This window comes from Ictalurus punctatus, chromosome 8 (assembly GCF_001660625.3).
Source record: "Ictalurus punctatus breed USDA103 chromosome 8, Coco_2.0, whole genome shotgun sequence".
In the NCBI taxonomy this organism is placed as follows: domain Eukaryota; kingdom Metazoa; phylum Chordata; class Actinopteri; order Siluriformes; family Ictaluridae; genus Ictalurus; species Ictalurus punctatus.
In genome coordinates this window covers 10810029-10834036 of record NC_030423.2, presented here as the reverse complement: position 1 = coordinate 10834036, position 24008 = coordinate 10810029, and the positions used below count along the sequence as shown (strand labels likewise).

The window sequence follows — 24008 nt, the reverse complement described above, 5'->3', positions numbered from 1 at the left end:
TCAGGTCAGAGCAGAGCAGTAGTACTCATGACCACAGGTCAAAGTAGCAACAGACAGCACCAGAGGTCACAGCAGTAGTGGCAGATGCAGCAGTAATGCCACTAGACCTTTCCTCCTACAGTCAGAGAATTTCACCACTGTCCATAGGCAAAACACACACATCATGAGTGAAACTACAAATCATTCTTGAATCTCCTTTCCTAAACTTATGGCTCTGCTTTCCTGTGATTGTTTAGGCAACAATTGTAGCATGTGTGTGAACTTGTGGCTCACTGAGTTTGGGTGTTTGGCCATCATAAATGATGCTTGCAGCTTTAATTATTATTATTATTATTATTATTATTATTATTATTATTATTATTATTATTATTATTGCTTTTAATTGGGGGGAGGGGATTTTGTTACTTCTACAGTAACAGTGTTACTGCTAGATTCCAAATCAAATATTCACCTACAAGAGGATACCTGTAAAAATGGCCACTCTATGTATAATTCCAGCATTCTAGGCATTTGAATTTTCTCTTGATTATCACCCAGATCTATCTTATTTTAACTGATTTATAAGCTTTGGCAAAATCCTTTAAATAAATACATTTATTCTGCATCATGCCACTGTGTCTCCCAGGGCAGCGTGTGTATGAATGCATCTGTGGCTCCAACTCCGCCATCTATTAGAGGTGGCATTTGCTTTCACTGTGGCATTTCGACCACATAATGAGCTTAGAGTGATGGAGAATTGGGAGTGTAAGACATTGCAGACATCAGAGTCTAATTGAAAGTAGTGTAGCCAGGCTGCAATAGGAATTAGAGAAATATAGTATGTTGGACAGAAACCATTTATCAAAATAATATATTAATTTTTAATTATTTTCTTAATGTATAGTTTTATGATTATGTTCTGTTAGTCTACTGTTATTTTCTGTCTGTTGATCTAAAGCTTTCTGCTTCCTCCCTAAAACAATCTTGAGTTTGAAAAAGGCTATTTAAAATGTCAATTTCTTATTATTCTTCTTCTTCTTATTCCTCTTCTCCTTCTTCTTATTATTATGAACAACCATTATAGAAACGTGACCATTAAATAAATTCATATGTGTGAGTAACATCTAGGGTTGTTGTTAGGGGTCTTATTCTTGTTTTCCGCTCAAGGAATTTTCTTTGTGAGGTTTGTAGTGTGTTTTGGATTTAACATTTGACTTTAACACAAATGTATTGGCCTTTTTTTGTGCTCACAGGCTTGAAGAAGTAGTTTTCCATATACCATTTACCTGTGATCACTCCTCCGTACACCCCGTCCAATGAACAGCCATGCTTTTAGCAAGCTGGCCCACTGCGCTGGGCAAATAGATGTGTCTGTTTCAGTGTTTGTCAATGTCAGTTGCTTAACCATTTATCAGTGGTCAATAAGTGCTCTGGCAGCTGGATATGTTTGGCCTGTGTGCATTAGAAAAAAACTCCTTTTTAAAAAAAAAAAAAAAAAAAAAAAAAAAAAAAATAGGAAATAAGGCATGGACAATTATTTCTGCTTCCCTCTACACATTTGTTCACACATGGATGCACAATGCACATACACACCCACACCCCCACACACACACACACTCACACACACACACACACACACACACACACACACACACACACACACACACACACACACACACACACACTCACACTCACACACCCACACCCACATACACATACATACAAACACACAAACCATTCAGTATGTGCCTCTCACACTACTCCCACCCTCTACATGCTTTACACCCTCAAACACTAAGCCTGCCCTCTTACTCTCCCCTCCTCCTCTAGGGGTGGTATAACTGTCAATCCCCCAGAGTCCATGCACCAGAGCAGAACAAGTTAAGACACACCAGGATAGAATGAAGGCAGGAATAAAAATAGAAGAGTTAGGGGTTCCCATGTCAGTAGCAAGGGATTGAGCTTGAGAAGAGAAACTTTAAGTCAAACTTCAACACAGGCCTTTATACAGGTGATTCACTCACACAACACTTACATTTTTAAAGTAGTCAGTGGCACAATATTCTGAGAAGTTGCACGGGTGCTGTAAAACGTCCTTCAGAGCAATTGCAACTTCTTGCTCGAATTGTGGCTTTTACAGGTAAATATGAAACTATTCCTATTGAAACCACTTTTTAGTATTTACAGAAATGTAACAGTATTAATGGTAAGCTTAACATTGTTCAAAATTCAAAGGAAATATTTATATTTTTAATATTGCTATTTCTATATATTTTGGATATGAATTTTGGTGAAATGGGTATCATGTACTGCAGACTCATGTTCCACCTTAGGGCTGTTTCTTAGACTATGTGTCCTTTTCACAGTCTGTACATAACATTTAATTTCATAATTATACTAATGTTCCTACATACGCACCAGAAAGCTCCTAATCCATTGAAAAAGATTGTATTTATGTAACACTGTTTATTCAACAGAGCACAGTTGAAGCTTAGAACTGGATCTGCAACTTGTTAATCTGCATAAAAAAAAAAATAATAAAAAAAAAGCTTTATGTCAACAATTGGTGTTTCAACAAGTTCAGTAGATCTGTAGTCAGGGAAACATTAAAATACCTGCATGTACTGTATGTAAAGATTGTAAATAATCAGTGAGATACCATCAAATAAGTTTATTTATCAATAGGATACTAATGAGATAGTGTAACATCAGAGATGACTGAAAAACGTCATCACAGTTAAGAAATATCCTATCTCTATTACAGCGCTTAAAATATTTGACTTGTTATGTAATACTTCTTTTTTTTTTTTTGTTCATGAAGCAACCCTTAAAACTGTAAACATCTGCAAAGGCAGTGACTGAAAATGTCCAATTGCTGCCCTGTGTATAGGGAAACAAGTAGGGTGTTGTAACAGTACAACCTAAACTGAAGAGTATTGTAGCTCTTCAGGATTCATTAAAGGATGCTGGAATAATATAAAATAAAAACACTTTTAAGACAAAAAAAAAAAAAAACAAAAAAAAAAAAAAACAAACAAAAAAAAACTTAATGAAGGTTGTTGGGTTTTATCTGTAAAACCAGAAGCAAATGTGATAGTCAAAATCTCCAAGAACTGTGGCAGATTCTCCAATATGCTTAGAAAATCTGACCAATTTCCTTTTAAAACAAATTGAGGCTACTGATGCATTTTTTTTAAACTAAAGGGTCACATCAAATTCTGAGTAATATTGAGTTTTATGCAGAAAAGTTTAATTTCATTATTATTGAAGGCATCTTTGCTTTACAGCATTTACCTACATGTGCTCCCAAAGACTTTTACATATTACCATATTTTGCATACTGTATTATAGTTGCTAGTACTGAGAGTTTATTTGCTTCTGAAGGCTCTTACTACTTTATAATATTCATGTAATTAAATCACTTTCCTGGTTTCTGGAATTAAGTGAAAGAATGCTGGCACACCTGCTGTCCTTCGGCCGCTCTCTGGTGAGAAGGAAAAATGTGGACTGTCTCGAGGATTCCAAGCTGTGTCGTTGCCTCTCCACAGTGGACCTCATTGCTCTGGGTGTGGGCAGCACACTAGGCGCCGGGGTCTATGTCCTTGCTGGAGAAGTCGCCAAAGGCAACTCCGGCCCTAGCATTGTCGTGTCTTTCCTCATAGCAGCTCTGGCCTCTGTCATGGCAGGCTTGTGCTACGCTGAGTTTGGAGCTCGGGTGCCCAAGACAGGCTCTGCATATCTGTATAGCTATGTGACAGTAGGGGAACTCTTGGCTTTCATCACGGGATGGAACCTGATTCTCTCATATGTCATAGGTGAGTATAAAGAATTGCTGTATTGGATGTCATCTAATTTTCATCCTTATAAAAATATGCTGGAAGATGCAATTGAATAAATAATAATAATAATAAAATTTTTGATGTATTTTCTGCACATTTGTAACATTATATAAGTGTTTTAAATTTGTCCAGTAATCACATCACTTTATTCTGGTCATGGTGAAGTGGGTCCAGGGTCTACAAACCTGACTAGAATAAAGTGATTACTGAAGGATCAATGAATGATGAATGCGGTTAATTAATCAATGTTTTTTTCTTTTATATCTATCTATCTATCTATCTATCTATCTATCTATCTATCTATCTATCTATCTATCTATCTATCTATATCTATATCTATATATATATATATATATATATATATATGTATGTATATATGTATATATATATATATATATATATATATATATATATATATATATATATATATGGCATCCAGCATACAATGAGTTCAGTGACATTATGCTCAGGTCATTTTGTGAATTATGAACGAGTGCTTGAAGTTATTTACCAATTCCCCCCATTTTTGGATATTATAACATTTTAATATGCTGGCTAAACAACTCCAGATTAATTATAATATTAAATCAGTTCTTGGAGAATTGCTCCACTGTCGGTATTTTTCATCATTAACCTAACGTTAGAATGATGTATTTCACAGAACACTAAGCTATTTTAAAACACTTTGAAATGTGCAGAAAGTATTTATAATATTCTAGGAGAATAAATGCTGGACTTTTCTATTAACCTTCAATAGCTTGTATTGACTCGTACGCATTTACAACACAAGCTTATTCTCTATTGATGAAGGGACCTCAAGTGTTGCCAGAGCTTGGAGTGGAACATTTGATGAACTAGTAGGGGGCCATATTGAGCAGTTCTGCAAATTACACTTCAGAATGAGCCTGCCTGGCCTGGCAGAATATCCCGACTTCTTTGCAGCTTGCCTTATATTACTACTCTCAGGTATTTCTTATTTTTTAAATGTCATTTTGTTCATGTACAGTTGCAATCAAAATGATTCAACCCCCATTGCAAATCAGGTTTATTGTCAAAATGTACAGACTTTCAACTGTTTGCAATGAACAAATCAAACTAAAGCAATTGAAATAGTTGAAAATGCAATTTATAATAATTTCTCCAGTCTCATAATTATTCAATCCCCTGAATAGAATCCCTCACAATAGCACAAACATGCAAAACAGGTGTTGTCTCAAGCACACCTGATGCAACTAATCAAGGGTTTCATTAGTTGCACCAGGTGTGCTTGAGCTGGAACACATGAAATACCTGAACTGGCTAGGGGTAGAAAATGTATGAAATACTTGGACGGGGCAGAAAGAGGAAGATATCAACAGCTTCAACCAGATTTCTGAGAAGGCAGGTTGTGATAAAACCCTCGAGTGACTGCAAAAAACCTGCAACAGGATTTGGTGGCAACAGGCACTGAGGTTTCAGTGAGCACAGTATGGTTGCTAATTAAAGAAACTGCCCTAAGGTGGAACAGAGTCTGCAGTACAGAAACTATGCATCTCATTTGCACCCGGTCATAACAGCAAAGGGGTGCTCTACTAAGTACCATGAAGGGCTAGAATAAATTTGAAACTGGAGAAATCATTATAAGTTGCATTTTCAGTTGAATTTGAGGAAAACACTTCAAGCATTCGTTGTGTTATGTATTATTTCAATTGCTTTAGTTTGATTTGTTCATTGCAAACAGCTGAAAGTCTGTACATTTTGACAATAAACCTGATTTGCAATGGGGGTTGAATCATTTTGATTGCAACTGTATAACTCTCTCTTAATTTTAAAATGATAACTGTCCACTATTTAAATGGTCTGCTGCTTTTTAGAAGATATTTTGGTATGTATGGCATCACTTTTCATCATGATATCAGCTGCATAAAGTAATATCATTTCATTTAAATTGGCAAGGGCTTCAGTAACAATGCTGCTTTATTGCTTTATTTTCTTTTAGTTAAAATTGCATTTTCAATAAGAGATTATAAAGCGGTATATATGTAAGAGGGATCATGTGGGCCTGCTTATGGGGTTTTGTGTTCAAGTCCTAAGTCGGTTGGCATCTGGGCTACTCTAAAATTCCAGATAGAATGAAGTTTGAACTGCTGGACTGAGCACACTATCACACTATTTCAATCGGCCATTCTGTCAATGTTTATTTCATCACAGTAAAGCCAAGTTTTCCCAAGGCCAACATGTCGGTGTAATGGGTAACATGACTACTACATTGGATTAGAGAAGTTCAGGGTTCAGGAAAATGTGCCTTGTTGAATCAAGGAATCATTTTGACATTACAGTGAGAGAAAAAAGTATTTGATCCCCTGCTGATTTTGTAGGTTTGCCCACTGACAAAGAAATGATCATTCTATAATTTTAATGGTAGATTTATTTGAACAGTGAGAGACAGAATAACAACAAGAAAATCCAGAAAAACGCATGTCAAAAATGTTATAAATTGATTTGCATTTTAATGAGGGAAATAAGTATTTGACCCCCCTCTCAATCAGAAAGATTTCTGGCTCCCAGGTGTCTTTTATACAGGTAACGAGCTGAGATTAGGAGCACACTCTTAAAGGGAGTGCTCCTAATCTCAGCTTGTTACTTGTATAAAAGACACCTGTCCACAGAAGCAATCAATCAATCAGATTCCAAACTCTCCACCATGGCCAAGACCAAAGAGCTCTCCAAGGTTGCTTTTCTGCTAAGGGGACAGGACAACTTCACTGCATCAAAGGGACGATGGACAGGGCCATGTACCGTCAAATCTTGAGTGAGAACCTCCTTCCCTCAGCCAGGGCATTGAAAATGGATCGTGGATGGGTATTCCAGCATGACAATGACCCAAAACACACGGCCAAGGCAACAAAGGAGTGGCTCAAGAAGAAGCACATTAAGTTCCTGGAGTGGCCTAGCCAGTCTCCAGACCTTAATCCCATAGAAAATCTGTGGAGGGAGCTGAAGGTTCGAGTTGCCAAACGTCAGCCTCGAAACCTTAATGACTTGGAGAAGATCTGCAAAGAGGAGTGGAACAAAATCCCTCCTGAGATGTGTGCAAACCTGGTGGCCAACTACAAGAAACGTCTGACCTCTGTGATTGCCAACAAGGGTTTTGCCACCAAGTACTAAGTCATGTTTTGCAGAGGGGTCAAATACTTATTTCCCTCATTAAAATGCAAATCAATTAATAACATTTTTGACATGCGTTTTTCTGGATTTTTTTGTTGTTATTCTGTCTCTCACTGTTCAAATAAATCTACCATTAAAATTATAGACTGATCATTTCTTTGTCAATGTGCAAACGTATAAAATCAGCAGGGGATCAAATACTTTTTTCCCCTCACTGTATGTTTATCTTACTACTATTGTGAAGACTTTCCATTGATATAATCATTAATGCAGCTAATAAATGCTATGTTTACACCTAAATCTAAGACTAACATTAACATTAAAAAACGAGAGGTTTTTTATTTTTTAATTTTTAAAAAAATGTATTTTAAAAAAGAGAAGGAAAACACACACAAGATTACAACTGCACACACAACAGCACTGTTACATCTATGTCCCACAATGTCTTACTGAATGTTTTCTCATGATTTTATTTTCTCAGGTCTTCTCTCCTTTGGGGTTAAAGAGTCAGCATGGGTCAACAAAATCTTTACTGCCATCAATGTGCTTGTGCTTATGTTCGTCATTGTTTCTGGTTTCGTCAAAGGAGATTCTTACAACTGGAAGATATCAGAAGAATCCCTTATAAATGTGACGATTGTGACAAGGTGAGAGACATTTATATTCAGATTTGTAAGGATAAGGGTGAGTCAACCCAGTGCTTTATTTTACGTGCATTTTGAACAAAAAGTAATAACTAACTTTATTCTTGTGACTGATTACAGAAATCTGTCCTACACGGCAAATGTTACCAGCGATTACGGTGCTGGTGGATTTTTGCCTTATGGCTTCAGTGGAACCTTGGCTGGTGCAGCCACATGCTTCTATGCATTTGTAGGATTTGATTGCATTGCCACCACAGGTATTCATGCAGACATATGATAGTTAGACACAGTCAAGCCCTGCTTAATAAATTTGTGATTATTTTTTGGACATGCTTTAATAATTCGTGAGACAGTGCTTTGATGGTAGAACTCTCTTGATCAGGTGAGGAGGTGAAGAATCCTCAGAGGGCTATTCCCATTGGTATAGTTGCTTCCCTGCTGATTTGCTTCTTGGCTTACTTTGGTGTGTCTGCTGCTCTTACTCTCATGATGCCGTACTATCTTCTGGATGAGAAGAGTCCTCTTCCTGTGGCCTTTGACTATGTTGGCTGGGGTCCTGCTAAATATGTGGTCGCAGTGGGATCCCTGTGTGCACTATCAACCAGGTAATTATCCTTTCAGGGTGTGTTTAAAATCTTATTTAAGATGACTTTTTAATGACGAGTTTTAAAATGTACAATAGATATTAAACATAATTGAATTGTTTGTCACAGACAGGCTGTGAGGCCTAATTAGTACGTGTTGTTTAATGGGTCTGTTGTGGATTGATTCATATTCTGACTCAAAACTCTATTGATTCTGTGGTGGTGATTTGTTTGAAAGAGGAACAATCATCGATTGCTTTGCACTTAAATTTAATTGATGCTTCATGATTGCACTCTTTCAGGACAAAAACCTAAGCATGCACAATGACTTTTGTTTTTTCCTGGTGAGCTCTCTAATCGTAGAACATTTTGTTGGAGTATGTACAGCTCCAGTTCAACACTACAATCTGTATATATAAATTGGTTTCTTCAAAAGCATTCTGATATCCGGTAATATGGCAACTTTGTCTCATACACTCACTGGCCACTTTAAAAGGAACACCACACTAATATTAGTTAGGTCCATCTTTTACTCTCAGAACAGCCTCTATTTGTGGCATGGATTCCACAAGGTATTGGAAACATTTATTTGAGATGCTGGTTGTGCTGATTTTGTTGACATGATTGCATTAGGACAGTTGCTGCAGATTTGCAAATGTTGAAAAGCTCCCATTCTAGCACATCCCAAAGGTACTCTATTGTATTCAGATCTGGTGACTGAGTGGACCATTGAAGTATGCTGAGTTAAGTGCAGTGTTCATGAAATTAGTTTGAGATGACTTGCACTTTGTGACATGCCACAATATCATGCTGGAAGAATCTTCACCTGTCCTATTTTGGTGAGCCTGTGTCCACTGTAGCCTCAGATTCCCGTTCATGGCTGACAAAAGTGGAACCCGATGTGGTATTCTGCTATTGTAACTCATTTGCCTCAAGCTTTGTCATGTTCTGAGATGATTTTCTGCTCAACACAGTTGTACAGAGTGGTCATTTGAGCTTATGTATATTTCTTGTCAGCTTAAACCAGGTTTCCCATTCTCCTCTGACCTCTCACATCAACAAGGCATTTTTGCCCAAAGGACTATTACTCACTGGATGTTTTTTGTTTTTCTCACAAAAAACTCTCTGTGTAAACTCTAGAGACTGTTGTGTGTAAAAAAAAAAAAAAATAAATAAAAAAAATCAATAAATCCAGGAGCTCAGCCATTTCTTAAATACTCAAACCAGCTTTTGGCATGTATCTGCATGATTTTGTGCATTGTGCTTCTGCCATATGATTGGCTGATTGGATAATTGCATGAATGATCAGGAGTACAGGTGTTCTTATTAAAGTGGCTGCTGGGTGTATATCATCATACAGTAAATCAGGACAAGACCTAGCGTGTTATTACTTTCTAAAAATTCCTAATATACCATAAGTTATTATAACTACGAATCTTTGGCAGTGATTTCAGGGATAATCCAGGGAAAAATATGATGATGACTGAATGGCCAAATCCCTAAATGCTGTAAAGTGTGCACTTGATAAAGTTAAACACTGTATAATGCATTGAAAAAAATCATTTGGGGAACTGGTCTCCAGCATGTACTTGTTCTGCTTTGTGGCAGTGGTGCAGTGCAGCTTGTGTATTGTATGTGTTACCTGACTAATGTGTTTGTCTCATGCATGTCTCTGCTCCTTATGCAGTCTTCTGGGCTCCATATTCCCAATGCCACGTGTAATCTATGCTATGGCAGAGGATGGGGTGCTTTTCAAAGTGTTAGCCCGAATCAATCCTAAGACGAAGACCCCGCTTATTGCCACAATGGCTTCCAGTGTAGTTGCAGGTGAGAGCTGGGGGTGTAATTTATTGTGTAAAACCTGCAACATGCTCCACCAGGCAAATGTGCATGTCCAACTTGAGGATATCATTGGTGAAGTTAAACAATGAATAATCATACAGAGACAAAATCCAAGCAGATTCTTAGCACTGAAGAAAAACAAAAATAAGCTACACAATGCCAGCATTTGACAATTATTTACACATTCACATTCGCCAGTGGATTGATATGCGTTCTTAACTGTCAGAAATAACTTTGTCTTTGAACGATGACTCCTTTTTTGTTCCTAGCCTGTTAGGCGCCATGTTTCCTCTGCCACGCATTCTGTTTGCCATGGCGCGAGATGGCATACTTTTCAGATTTCTTTCCAAAGTGAGTAAGCGTCAATCACCAGTGGCTGCCACAATGGCAGCAGGCACCATAGCGGGTAAGCTCCAAAGGAGAAAGGGACATGGCATGGACTGCTGTGTCTTTGTGTGTCAGCTTGGGTGCGATTTCAATGTGTGCATGACTAGGCTTGCAGTGGTAGTGGTGGATGCATGCTCTTGCTCTTGTGGTGGTAGCAGTGATGTGAAAGTTACAGCACATTGCTGTCTTTTCCCTCATCTCCTGCTTTTGAATAATTGATTTAACCCATAATTTGCATCGAAATTAGCTAATGAGTTGTATCAGGTGTATTTAGTGCACGTTAAGATATACAATTAGGAAAAAAAGGATTACTCAGGAATTGTTTGAATGGTTAAGGGTTCTAATCTGCCTAAGAGGATCTACGCTGAATCTTTTCTGGAAGAGTAACTTTTCATTGTAGAGTTCTACATATTTCTTTAGCGTGCAGACATAGCCTTTCTATGAGCGTATGAACGATAGAAAGTAGTGTGTGTGTTGGGGAGGGGGGTTGCCTAGAATTTGGACACATTGATTTATAAGGGCCCTAAAGAGGAAGATATCCTGGAGTGAGTGAAAGAGAGCAATATTTGTTTTGTATACAGGCACTGAACAAGGACAGGTGCAGTTGCCTGTAAGATCAGCTGCAGAGGAATTTCTTTTGGGGAACAGTAGAGGATAAACAATATCATGCTAGCAGGAATGAGGGAATGAGTTTAGCAAGTGTTTGAAGACTCTACGTACAGCTGCATAGAGGGCAGAGTGTAGTGTAGTGTAGTGTAGAGAATAAACTACTGGGAAGAGGGCTCCAGGAGGTCAAGCTTTGCTTTGTGAGGCCCCTGTGATTCAGTCCATACTGAAGCAATCTGGGTTTGATAGTCTACATTGCTAGCCTGCTGAGTTTTTGTAAGTCTGGACACCTGTATCAATGCTCTGGATCAGTGCTCGTGTCTCAAATTGTTCCCATACAGTACATCAGCAAAGAGTTTTCATTTTGTCTTGGGATGCTCCCCCCTTTGGTGTTACATAATTACACAGTTCTTCATAAATCTGTACATATTTTACTCATAAAGTATTATTACAGAAAGCAGATGTGTCCAATTTTATTCATAAAGAGATGAAAAGTTGTGGCTGCAGGATTTCATCCATCCAAACAGGAATTCCTCCTTATTCCACTTGTTTAATCAATAGATCTTGATTGATCAGTTGATCTTCAGTCGATTATCAGGTATGGTTCCTGCTTGGTTGGAATGAAAACCTGCACCCTGACAGAAAGCATCGATAATAAAGTGATTATCGGTTATACTGTACAAAAAAGTAGTCATGGTTTTTCATGGAATAACCACTGACAGTGATAAGTAAAGAATAAGATAAGTAAAGAATAAGGAATTGACTTTGCATAGCAGCATGTTTTCCAAAAATGATGATTGTACACTGTAAAACATGACAGCCCCATTAAGTTATTTCTTCTCTTTAACTCCAATTGTCATGACAAGTTTTGGATACTGAACTCAAGTTTACAAGTTTTACAAAATTAAACTAAATTTAATCCACAGTCTTGACTTGTATAAATGTGTAAAATGCAGGTTTTTGAGTTTCTGAAACAAAGGTTAATTGAGTTTACTCATGTTTTTAAGGCAGTAGAACCACCTGAAATGTTTTACAGTGTAACAGCTTTAAATGAACAGTATAACCTTTAAACACTTTATTATCTCCTTATTATTTCCCATAAGGTGCATAATGCAATGTCAAAAGGGGGTTAAATTGAGCTTTAGAAAGTGGAGAGGTCCACCTCCTTCATGGGACAATATAGGAACAGTACAATTTATGTATTATGATGTGAATTTCTCACCATTTATATGACAGAAATTTTATGGGAACAAGTTTTCAATGTATCCGTTTCTATTTTAAACATTTAATTTAAATAACTACAATGAAATTGCCAAACCTAATTGTTATGGTTATTGTTTAAGTATTTACAGTTTGTCCATCTCCATCTCCACACCCTAATTTAACCCCTGAATGTCAGAGCTGAAGTGCATTAATTATGGTTTATGAACCACAATCAGGGTTTGTGAGGCAGTTTTCACTTGCCAATTAAAAAAAATGTTTTAGATACATTTCCCCAAGCATCACTATCATCCCAGTGCAATCTTAAATAATGTAGGTACTGGCTAGTAGTATTACAAACAGAAACCAGCCATTTGAAAGTCAGTATGTGTTCCAGTCAGTTATTTGCTATTTGCTATATTGTATATTTTATATTTATTACTTATGCTATCAGCTACCTAGTTGTGTTTTAATCCCTGGTTGTGATTTTAAAAATATGGTGATACAATTGTCATATTTATAATTGTGCTTGCTGTATCAAAAAAAAAAGACAATTTAAAAAGTTTGTAATATTTCTGTTAGACATTTTAAACAATTTAAAAGTGATATTTCACCATAAAACAACCACAAATCAGCAATTCAAGCTACAAATACACACAGATGCTTATCTAGATTTTTCTTTGGAGTGTTAATTGTAGAGTCTGTTGTTGTTTTATGGCAAAAGTTCACTTTAAACATTTGACTTTTTTGCTTTAACAGGTAAAACTTCCAACAGGACCATCTTCCAATTTATTAAAGAACATAATAAGTTATAATGCATGTCTACTGATAAATTCCCAATTGAATACATAATCTGAAAATAAATGTTAACAATTTGTTGTTGTTGTATACTATATGTTCTTTACAAGGTATATTGTTTAGCACGTATGTATTTTATCAATTGCTTTGTTAATCTGTTGTTGTTGTTATTGTTTTTTGTATATATCATATCCTATAGCTATCATGGCTTGCCTTTTTGACCTAAAAGCCTTAGTGGACATGATGTCCATTGGCACTCTGCTGGCATACTCTTTGGTCGCTGCTTGTGTTCTTATTCTCAGGTTAGTGCTAATGATTTCATTTACTTTGCAATAAAAACAAGAAAGGAGCTTAACAAAAGCATTTCTAGCTGTCAAGTGTAACAGTTTATAAAAAAAAAACATCCAGTATACACAGTGCAGTTAACGGGAATGGGTCTTTAAACTAAATATAGCTATTGCGCAAGACTCAGAGGCTTCTGTATTTCATAGTCTGTTTATTCAGCCTTGTTTTTTCAGACAAGCTCACGTTAAACAGCACACAGTTATGTTTCCAGAAATCCTGAAAGTGGCCACTGTTTAAAAAAAAAAAAAAAACAAGCTCCACATGAGCCAGGAGATATTTCAACAAGTGGGGAGGAGAACTTGTAGACCTATGAGAGGAGATTAGGTGTACCATGACCACAAATGAATCTAATGTTCCTAAAATGGTCCACTGAATTTACTTCGTGAAACAAGGAACCATCAGTAAAGCAATAAATCAACAGGTTTTGATCATTTGAACAACTTTGTTTATTATTGTTTAAGGACCTACTGAGATATTTGGTTTGCTTTCTATTTGGTCTGGTTCTGTTCCAGTGTGTGGGAAGGGGCAGGGCTAGAAATCAACCAATTACAGTGAACACAGAACTGGTGGTAAATAATAAATCATATACAGTCCATTCTGAAAGTATTCAAACAGTAAGGCCAATTCTTTTTTTTTGTTATACATTGAAGACATTTGTGTTTGAGATCAAAAGATGAATATGAGATGATAGAACGGAATTTCAGCTTTCATTCCCTCACATTTATATCTAGAGGTGTTAAACAACTTAGAACATGGCACTATTTGTTTGAACCCACCCATTTTTTCAAGTGAGCAAAAATCTTGGAATATGTGACTGATGCTGTTTCTTGCTGTCCAAGTATGCCCTGTTAGAATGACCGTTTAAAGAATTAATAGTTCTGAATGTATACTCTTGGTTTGAGCCTTAGGTTTTGGCTGTGAAGACTACATTTGTTATTAAAAAGGATAAACCAACATGAAGACCAGAGAAAAGCAAGTCATTTTGTGTCACGATTCCCCCTTGAAGCAGTGTGCTCTAAGCGCAAATGCGCGAGCACCTGCTTTTCCGCTGTCGACCGTAGTGACACTGGGACATGTGTTTTTTTTATGTTTGTCATGTCTCCTCCCTGTTCCGTCATTGGCTGGGAATTCACGTGGGTCTGTATTGCTCCCAGATGATAGCAGTTTACACGCTATCAGTCCCTCGTTCTAGTTCGTGTCTTGTTTTGGTTATCGACCTAGATTCCTGCCTAGCCCCGTGTATGCCTGTTTGCCAATCGCCTGACCTCTGGCATGTTTATGGATTACGTTTTGGATCACGTTTTGGATTTGTCTGCCTGCCTGTCTCTACAAATAAACAACTGTTGTCCTGCACTTGCATCTGCCTTATTTCTGCTCCGTCAAGATTTGTGACAGAATCTTCCGCCCTAACATGGATGCAGCAGGAGGACTAGAGAGAAGGCACGCCACAGCAACCAGGAAAATTGTAGGACAATACCGCATCGGGGAACGCTCGGATTACTGGCCGCATTTTTCATCCGTGCAATTTCCCCAAAGGTACGCCATTGAATTGCCGCCAGAGGCAGCGGGATTGGGGAGCTACCCGCTGGAGTTTCTCTTCAGCTGCCAGGAGTATTTCTGCAGCTTGGCAGTTCCCAAGCCTACTAAGAGAGAGTGGATCGGGTTCCTGGTGTCCAGGTTTTGCGGCCCGGCCCGTGACTGGGCAGAGCAGCTGTTGAATGCTGGGTCGCCAGACCTCCATGATGTCACTCAGTTTACAGAGCTGTTTATGGAGGAGTTTTCACAACCTGGACAACTTCGTGGTCTTGATTTACTGGGGTGGAGAGTCAATGGACAGCCCCAGGTGGACCCACCATTCAACCTCTATTATGAGGAGATGGACAGGGCAGTAACCAGCGATCCACTTCAGGTTCCGGCCAACACGAGGGCGAAATCCCCGAGATGTATGACCGAGGGCTGCGGGAGAGAGACTCAGCTTCAACGTCCCTCTTGCAGGAAGCTGGGCCTCCAGGAAGCTTTCTTCTGCTCTCAGGAATGCTTCAAGAGCAGCTGGCAGGAGCATAAGAAACTTCACCGGAGAGCCCGTGCAGAGACCCAGCCCGGGACCGACAGGGTGACCTCAGAGCTCGAACCTGAGCCCCACGAGGTGGGCTCACCCGCCAAGCTCCAACAAAAGGTCCAAGTCCAAGTCAAGTCTCACGTCCCTGAGATCCAAGTCAAGTCTCACGTCCCTGAGATCCAAGTCAAGTCTCACGTCCCTGAGATCCAAGTCAAGTCTCACGTCCCTGAGATCCAAGTCAAGTCTCACGTCCCTGAGCTCCAGGTCCAGCCTCCAGCCCCTGAGCTCCAGGTCCAGCCTCCAGCCCCTGAGCTCCAGGTCCAGCCACCAGCCCCTGAGCTCCAGGTCCAGCCTCCAGTCCCTGAGCTCCAGGTCCAGCCTCCAGTCCCTGAGCTCCAAGCCAAGCCTCCAGTCCCTGAGATCCAAGCCAAGCCTCCAGTCCCTGAGATCCAAGTCAAGCCTCCAGTCCCTGAGCTCCAGGTCCAGCCTCCAGTCCCTGAGCTCCAGGTCCAGCCTCTAGTCCCTGAGCTCCAGGTCCAGCCTCCAGTCCCTGAGCTCCAGGTCCAGCCTCCAGTCCCTGAGCTCCAGGTCCAGCCTCCAGTCCCTGAGCTCCAGGTCCAGCCTCCAGTCCCTGAGCTCCAGGTCCAGCCTCCAGTCCCTGAGCTCCAGGTCCAGCCTCCTATCCCTGAGATCCGAGCCAAGCCTCCAGTCAGGAAGGTCCAGGTCAAGTCTCACGTCCCTGAGGTCCAAGCCAAACCCCCAGGCTCTGATGCCCAAGCCAAGCCCCCAGGCTCTGACGCCCAAGCCAAGCCTCCAGGCTCTGATGCCCAAGCCAAGCCTCCAGGCTCTGACGCCCAAGCCAAGCCTCCAGGCTCTGAGGCCCAAGCTCTGCTCACGCCACAGTCTGCTCTGCCCCAGTCTGCTGACACACACAGCCAAGTTCTGCTCACGCCACAGTCTGCTGACATGCACAGCCAACCTCCGCTCACGCCCCAGTCCACCGACACGGCCAGCCAAGCTCCGCCCATGCCCAAGGTTCACCTAGTGACCTCAGAGCCTCAGTCTCCCTGTGCAGCTGAGGTCGTCGCTCAGCCCCCCTGTCCAGCTGAGGTCGTCGCTCAGCCCCCCTGTCCAGCTGAGGTCGTCGCTCAGCCTCCCTGTCCAGCAGAGGTCGTCGCTCTGCCAAGAACACCGTGCAGTTTCATGTCTCTGCTCGGGACATTCAGCCCAGGGGGCCGGGGCCGCCAATGAAGTGGGATGACTCATGGCACACTGATGACTCAGTGCCCTTGAGGGGGGGTTCTGTCACGATTCCCCCTTGAAGCAGTGTGCTCTAAGCGCAAATGCGCGAGCACCTGCTTTTCCGCTGTCGACCGTAGTGACACTGGGACATGTGTTTTTTTATGTTTGTCATGTCTCCTCCCTGTTCCGTCATTGGCTGGGAATTCACGTGGGTCTGTATTGCTCCCAGCTGATAGCAGTTTACACGCTAATCATGTCCGCATATATACCGCGCGCTTCCCAGCACACAACGCGGAAGATTAAGAAGTAATAAGTCGTAAGTAGTAAGTAAATGTTTAGCGTTAGTTTAGTTCACGTCATAGTCATAGTCATAGTCATAGTCAGTTCGCGCTGGATTCTCCGCTTCCAGTCCCTCGTTCTAGTTCATGTCTTGTTTTGGTTATCGACCTAGATTCCTGCCTAGCCCCGTGTATGCCTGTTTGCCAATCGCCTGACCTCTTGCATGTTTATGGATTACGTTTTGGATCACGTTTTGGATTTGTCTGCCTGCCGGTCTCTACAAATAAACAACTGTTGTCCTGCACTTGCATCCGCCTTATCTCTGCTCCGTCACGATTTGTGACATTTTGAAGCTGATAAAAGAGGGAATGTTTATCAGAGCCATTCCACAAGCATTGGGCATAACCAATACAACAATTTGGAATGTCCTTAAAAAAAAAAAAAAGAAAGAAACCAATGGTGTACTAACAACCAGACACAGAACAGGTAAGTCATGGAACACAACAGTGGTTAATGACAAAAACATTGTGAGAACTGTGAAGAAAAACCCAAACACAACAGTTACTGTCATCACCAACAACTTTCACAGGGCAGGGGTGAAGGTATCACAGTCCACTTCAAAGAAGACTTTGAGAGCAGAACTATAGAGACCATACCACAAGACTCAAGCACTCACGAGCAGTAAGAATTGAAAAGCCAGATTGGAATTCGCAAAGAAATACAGAGACGAGCTACAAACATTCTGGAACCAAGATTAACCTCTACCAAAGTGATAGAAAGGCCAAAGTGATGGAGAACGAAGGGATCTGCTCATGATCCAAAACATAGAAGTTCATCAGTCAAGCATGGTGGAGGTAGTGTCATGGCTTGGGCTTGCATGGCTGCTTCTGAAACAGGCTCACTAATCTTTATTGATGTAACTCATGATGGTAGCAGCAGAATGAATTCAGAAGTCTACAGAAACATCTGTCGTCCACTTTACAGAGAAATGCATCCAATCTCATTGGGAGGAACCCCATCATGCAGCAAGGCAATGACCCAAAAAGCACTGCCAAAACAACAAAGGACTTCATCAGGAGGAAAAAGTGGAAGGTTTTAGACTGGCCAAGTCAATCGCCAGACCTTAACCCAGTTGAGCATGCATTTTATCTCCTAAAGAGGAGATTGAAGTGAGAAACCCCCCAAAACAAACAGCTAAAAGAAGCTGTTTAAAAGAAGCATGGAAAAGCAACACAAAAGAAAAATGCAACAGTTTGATGATGTCAGTGGGTCACTGGTTTGATGCAGTTTTTGCAAGCAAGGGATATGCAATCAAATGTTAAGTGTTATTTACTTTAATTTACTTTAAGGCTATTGATTCCTATAATTTTGCTCACCTAAAACTGGGTGGCCTGCTACCAAATGTGCCATGTTCTAAGTTGTTTAACACATCTAGAAGTAAATATCAGGAAATGAAAGCTGAAATTCTGATCCATTGTCTTCAATGTACAGCAAAAAAGAAAAAAAAGAATTGTCCTTGTTGTTCCAATACTTTCAAAGGGGACTGTAGTTGTCCTTGAACTGGATATTATAGTGCTGTGTTCCCACCCATCCAAAACCACCTGGGTCATATTCAAATGGACTAAATGTCCAAACATTTTAAATGCATCTGTTATTTGAATATATTATGCAGGGAAGTTTCAAAGGCAACCTAAATAGCCATGTATAATGAATCAGGTCAGGTGACAGCATGGTATACTTATTAGTAACAGACAATAAAGGTGTCATGATAGTGGGTCTTCTGTTTCAGGTATCGTCCTGACTCTGTGCTTGAGAACTCTAAAACTAATGAGGTTGGGGAGTCTGAGCTGACTGAGTCTGAGTCTCATCTCAATAGGCTGAAAGATGGGGAAATGTCTCTGCATACTCTCTTCAATCCTTCCCTGCAGCCCACAAAGAACTCATCCACTGCTGTTAACATGGCTGTCGGGGTCATAGGTCAGCATCATGCCACTGCCCACCACTGTCTTTTGTTAGACCTTGTTACCAATATGTTAGACTCATGGGACCTGCAGCATTGAGTTAATGGAAATTCTATGTTCCCACATTACAGACTGATTAGCACACAGATACTGATGTATGCATGTCCTCCTTCTACAGCAATTGTAGTGTGTGTCATGAGTGCACTTACTACACATTATGGACAAGCCATTCTTGCTTTGGAGCCCTGGGTCCTGGGAGTGCTGGCAGCATCTTTTCTCATCTTTTTCATATGTATCGTCTTGGTCTTTAGACAACCGCAGACAAGCAAAAAGGTGTCCTTCATGGTATGTAGACCGCAAAATGTTTGAGGTCAGTAGGGTATATGTGATAAATAAGTGAGGTTGATAATGTCTGAGATATGATGGCCTGCCATAATGACCTGAACAGTTACAGAAAAAAGTATTAAATGAACAACAGATCTGAGCTCTGAGCATAAAAAACAAATGTACTTTTGTCCAAGGTTTGCTGTAAATAGAAAAGTTCTGACACTATAACAGGATAAATGGATATCTTTGATGCATGTACTAATAGAAATAACAAGCAAAACAGGTTAGAGTCATAAGTTGCTGACTAACGATACCGAACAAATGTGTTTTATGTCAACAAGCCTTTACTATGACCCTCCCTCCCCCACCCCCCTAAAAAAATAAATTATATTAGTGTAGCACATATAACAAAGCCATCTCATAGAGCTTTAATCTAACCTACCATTAGCTAACGGAAATAGACAGAACTAAATTTAGCCTAAATTTAACACTAACACACACCGGCCAACAAAGATGTATTAAATTTGCTTAATAAAAATTCATGAAGGGTTTTTTTTTTTTTTTTTTTTTTTACAACTTGAATGATAATCTAACCAATTACCATATCAAATGTTCTAATTAACAGCATTTATTGAACACTATGTAATCAGTCACTTAACAAATGACCTACTAATATTGCTAGGAGTAGATAAAACATAGAAAAACCCTCCTTATTAATGCACAGTGCATGGTTCAGTTAACTGAGAGTAATGTGGTGTTTCATTTATTTGTCTTAACACACAGACGATGTTTCAGTCCATGTATTATTGGGCACTACTGCAGATGTTCACTGCAGTGTGTTTATTTGCTTAACAGGTTCCCTTGCTACCCTTTTTGCCCATTCTGAGTATATTTGTCAATGTTTACCTCATGGTGCAGCTGAGTGGAGACACATGGATCCGTTTTTCTGTTTGGATGGCTGTGGGTAAGTGCGCTCTCTCTCTCTCTCTCTCTCTCTCTCTCTCGCACGCACGCACACAATCAGCAATTAGCACTCCAAAACAATTTATTTAAGCATGACTGGCTAAATTCAAATACGTATATGTTTGAACTCTAGAGTAGTCCAAAAAAGAACTAGGTGAACTAGACATACACGACATTTGTGTTTTACTCTTCTACAGGTTTCCTTATTTATTTTGGTTATGGGATGTGGCACAGCAGTGAGCACCAGAGGCAGCGACAGAGCACTGAAAATGCACCAGAGAAACAGAGGATGTTTTTACAGGACGGTGCTGTGGACAAATACATCCAATCAGAGAAGTCCAGCCAGCTTTAAATAGTGTGTTGCTGTTTACTGCTGATTTCGCCTTAAAACTTTGTGTGTAACAAGCCATTGTGCTTTGCCATCTGAGACACCAGCTCAGTTCTGAGCCCAACGTCAGGCATGGATTGACATTGCTTTCTCTTTTAAGATCTACAGATTAATACTGACATGATTTTTGAAATATCTATGAAATATGATCATACAAGAATGAGAGGAAGAAGTGTCTTAACTTGAAATGAAGACTGGATTTCACATGTTAACCGACTAACTGTTAACACTACATCTTCAATAGCATAAGGTTTTTCAGACGCATAGAGAATAGCTGGGCCAAAGAACGTTATCAGCCAGATTATAATTTCCTTTTTCATTATAAGTTCCCATAACCTAAATACAAATATAGACTAGTTACTCTGTTTTTCATGTTGTTTTTTAAAAACCATAATCAATATTTTGACTGCATGGTCTTTGCGATTCATTTTCATTGCTATGTTTAGGCCTTTCTAAAGATTAAAGATTAATTTTAAAATAAACAAAAAAGAATTTTAATTTCAAAGGGCAAATAATAGGACTAGTGTTTTTTATTTTAAGATAGCACAGTGAGTTTTATACTACAGTGTGTCTCAAAGGTCTCCATACATACACTATGGGACTATGTAAGTCATCACCACAGCGGTTGTGTCTTCGTCAGTGGATGTTCGTGGGCGTCCACCTCTCGGTCGGTCCACAATACTTCCAGTCTTTTTGAATTTGTTAAGAAGTTTGGCGGCAGTTTTGTGTGTGATGTGCTTGCCACTTACAACAGCTTCCCGATTCAGCCAAGAGAATGATTTCAATATGTTCTTCTCTCGTCAGAGGTATTCTTAAAGGCTATCTGAATATACAATGCCCTCCACTAATATTGGCATCCTTGGTGAATATGAGCATAGACGGCTGTGAAAAATTGTCTTTTTTATCGTTTAACCATTTGAACGTTTGTTAAAAAAATTCACAAAAATACGCAACTCTCATGGATATCAAACAATTGCAAACAAAACAGAGGTTTATCCCCCCAAAATATATTTGTTAAATATAGGTATGCAACAATTATTGACACCCCTATGAATTAATATGGGAAAAATATATTTAAAGTATATTCCACATCTAGGTGACTAGGAACAGGAAATTGTTCAACCATGACTTCCTGTTTCACATGGGTATAAATATGAGGTGACACCTAGGTCAAATTCCCTTAGTCATTCATAGCAGTGGGTGAGACCAAGAAATATAGCTGTGATGTGCAGCAAAAAGTTGTTGAGCTTCACAAAATGGGAAGTGGCTACAAGAAAATAGCAAAAGCATTGAAAATGCCCATTTCCATCATCAGGGCAATAATTAAGAAGTTCCAGTCAACTGGAAATGTTATGAATCAACCTGGAAGAGGACATGTGTCTGTATTGTCTCAAAAAATCTCCAAGGATCACAGCTGGAGAACTGAAGAATTTAGTTGCGTCTTGGGGTCAGAAAGTCCACAAAACTACAATCCAAAGTCACCTACATCACCACAAGTTGTTTGCAAGGATTTCAAGAAAAAAGTCTCTACTCTCATCCAAAAACAAACTCAAGTCTTCAGTTTTCCAGACACTACTGGAACTTCAAATGGGAATGGGTTATATGGTCAGATGAAACCAAAATAGAACTTTTTGGCAATAAACACCAGAGGTGGTTTTGGCACACACAGAGAGGTAGCCATATGGAAAAGTATCTCATGCCCATGGAGAAATATGGTGGTGGCTTTTTAATGTTTTGGGGCTGTTTTTCTGCCAGAGGACCTGGACAATTTGTTAGGATACATGGCATCATGGACGCTGAAATTGTTTCATATCCCTGAGAGAAGAGTATTTTTGGGATTTTTAAAGCAAAAGAGCAAAAGGATAAACAATACAGACAAATTTTCACAGCCTTCTTTGTTCATATTTAACAAGGGTGCCTTGGTAAATGACTTTCCAACCTATAATTTCATTCAGGACTTAGGAAAAGCAACTAAGCAATGCTCAGTATATGTGGGATCTTCCCCAAAACTGAATGGCAATTAGACCTTATGAGTAAGACTGAGGGAATACCAAGAATGTACAAAGAAGGCTACTTTCAGAAATATAAACTCTAAGATTGTTTGAATGTTTTTAATTCGTATTGGCAAATGTATTATTATATTTGTACCATTTTATAGTTTAGATCATCAGTATGATTATAAACTTGATGATGATGATGATGATGATAAACTTTTGGCTGTTACCACAGTGTCATAGATTGTGTTACATTTAAACAAATCTTAGCCACTACAGCAATCATAGCATAGCCTACTGATTAGCATGTATCACTCATTCTGATTAATTGTTTATGTTGAAGTAGTACACAGAGGGCTTGACCAGAATTTTTTAATAGTCTGGAGAAATAACATTATGCAAGTATTTAATTTGTAGAATAACGCTTATGAATGTTTTCTGTGAGACCTTATGAATTGATTAATGGAATTCATAATTAAACTGTATTACAAACAAACTCTGGTAAATTCATGAATAGATTTGTCATCCTTTTCTACAACCTTTTCTCAATATTTCCAAACTTTATTTTCATTTGATTATACTTTTAGGTGGAATGTGTGTGTGCAAAACACACAGCTAAAACAGCTAACCTAACCTTACAGTTGTATTTTCTCTGACTTCTGCCAGTCATACACATAGCTTATATCTCAATAATACCCTACGATGTATTCTTCATAGGCATAAATAATAGTTCACACATACACACACTGAGAACTTGTATTTGCAGCATCAAAGCATCTACACCTGGAAATTAGAAAATCACAAAAAACCTTCTTAAATCAAGGCTGGTGTTAGAACTAGAAAATTATTATTCATCACTACATGGGCTCTCAAAACTAGAAAGTGGTGACCAGCAGGAAAAAATTAAATATTACAATAAATATTGCGCCTTGCATTTTCATGGCCTCCGGTTCACTCATGAGCTCAGTTTACTGTCTGCATGGGTTTCCTCCTACCTCCGGTAGTAGCGTGTATGGCTTTACATTACTCCTATGTGTGAATGAGTTTGTGAACCTGTGTGTGCATGGTTCCCTGCGATAGACTGCGTGCCAGAATGTATTCTTACTAGATAAACTCCAGATCCCCCACAACCCTGAGCACGATAAAGTGCTTACTGAAGATAAATGAATGAATTAGCCTATTAAATAACATGAATCCTGTTACCTTAGGCCTTTGTTACCATACTTCTTATTAGTCTAGTCTAATTGATATTTGGAATAACTACCCTCTGTTAAAAGCTTGCAAAACCACTAGCTTGCCTGTTTTTGGACTTTTGACCTTTATAGAAATTGGAAGTGGTGGCTTGTCGGTTACGGCTTTGGGATACAGATCAGAATGTTGCGTCTTTGAGCAAGACCCAACTGTTAAACCCTCAACTGTTCATT

General features: G+C 39.4%; 1 protein-coding gene across 3 annotated transcripts; it reads left to right on the top strand.

Moving 5' to 3' along the window:
• The first annotated feature begins 1838 nt into the window (after window positions 1–1838).
• slc7a2 (solute carrier family 7 member 2) lies at window positions 1839–23080 on the top strand. 3 transcript variants are annotated; one of them, XM_017474121.3, is made up of 12 exons: window positions 1839–2119; window positions 3424–3794; window positions 4629–4784; window positions 7447–7612; window positions 7730–7866; window positions 7992–8214; window positions 10305–10441; window positions 13226–13328; window positions 18741–18928; window positions 19091–19257; window positions 20095–20203; window positions 20400–23080. In XM_017474121.3, the coding sequence occupies exons 2-12, from the start codon at window positions 3431–3433 to the stop codon at window positions 20552–20554; spliced, it is 1905 nt and encodes a 634-aa protein (XP_017329610.1). In that variant the 5' UTR covers window positions 1839–2119; window positions 3424–3430; the 3' UTR covers window positions 20555–23080. The 3 variants fall into 3 exon arrangements, with proteins under 3 accessions (XP_017329610.1, XP_017329608.1, XP_017329609.1); XM_017474119.3 differs by lacking the exon at window positions 10305–10441 and adding an exon at window positions 9881–10020; XM_017474120.3 differs by lacking the exon at window positions 10305–10441 and adding an exon at window positions 9881–10020 and having other exon boundaries at window positions 1840–1990.
• Window positions 23081–24008: the final 928 nt, after the last annotated feature.

Excerpts from the sequence above, each read along its gene's own strand:
- slc7a2 (XM_017474119.3), top strand. The coding sequence starts at position 3,431 with ATGCTGGCACACCTGCTGTCCTTCGGCCGCTCTCTGGTGAGAAGGAAA. Across the intron at positions 8,215-9,880 it reads CTGTGTGCACTATCAACCAG|TCTTCTGGGCTCCATATTCC; the intron begins GTAATTATCCTT and ends CTCCTTATGCAG. Across the intron at positions 20,204-20,399 it reads TTCTGTTTGGATGGCTGTGG|GTTTCCTTATTTATTTTGGT; the intron begins GTAAGTGCGCTC and ends ACTCTTCTACAG.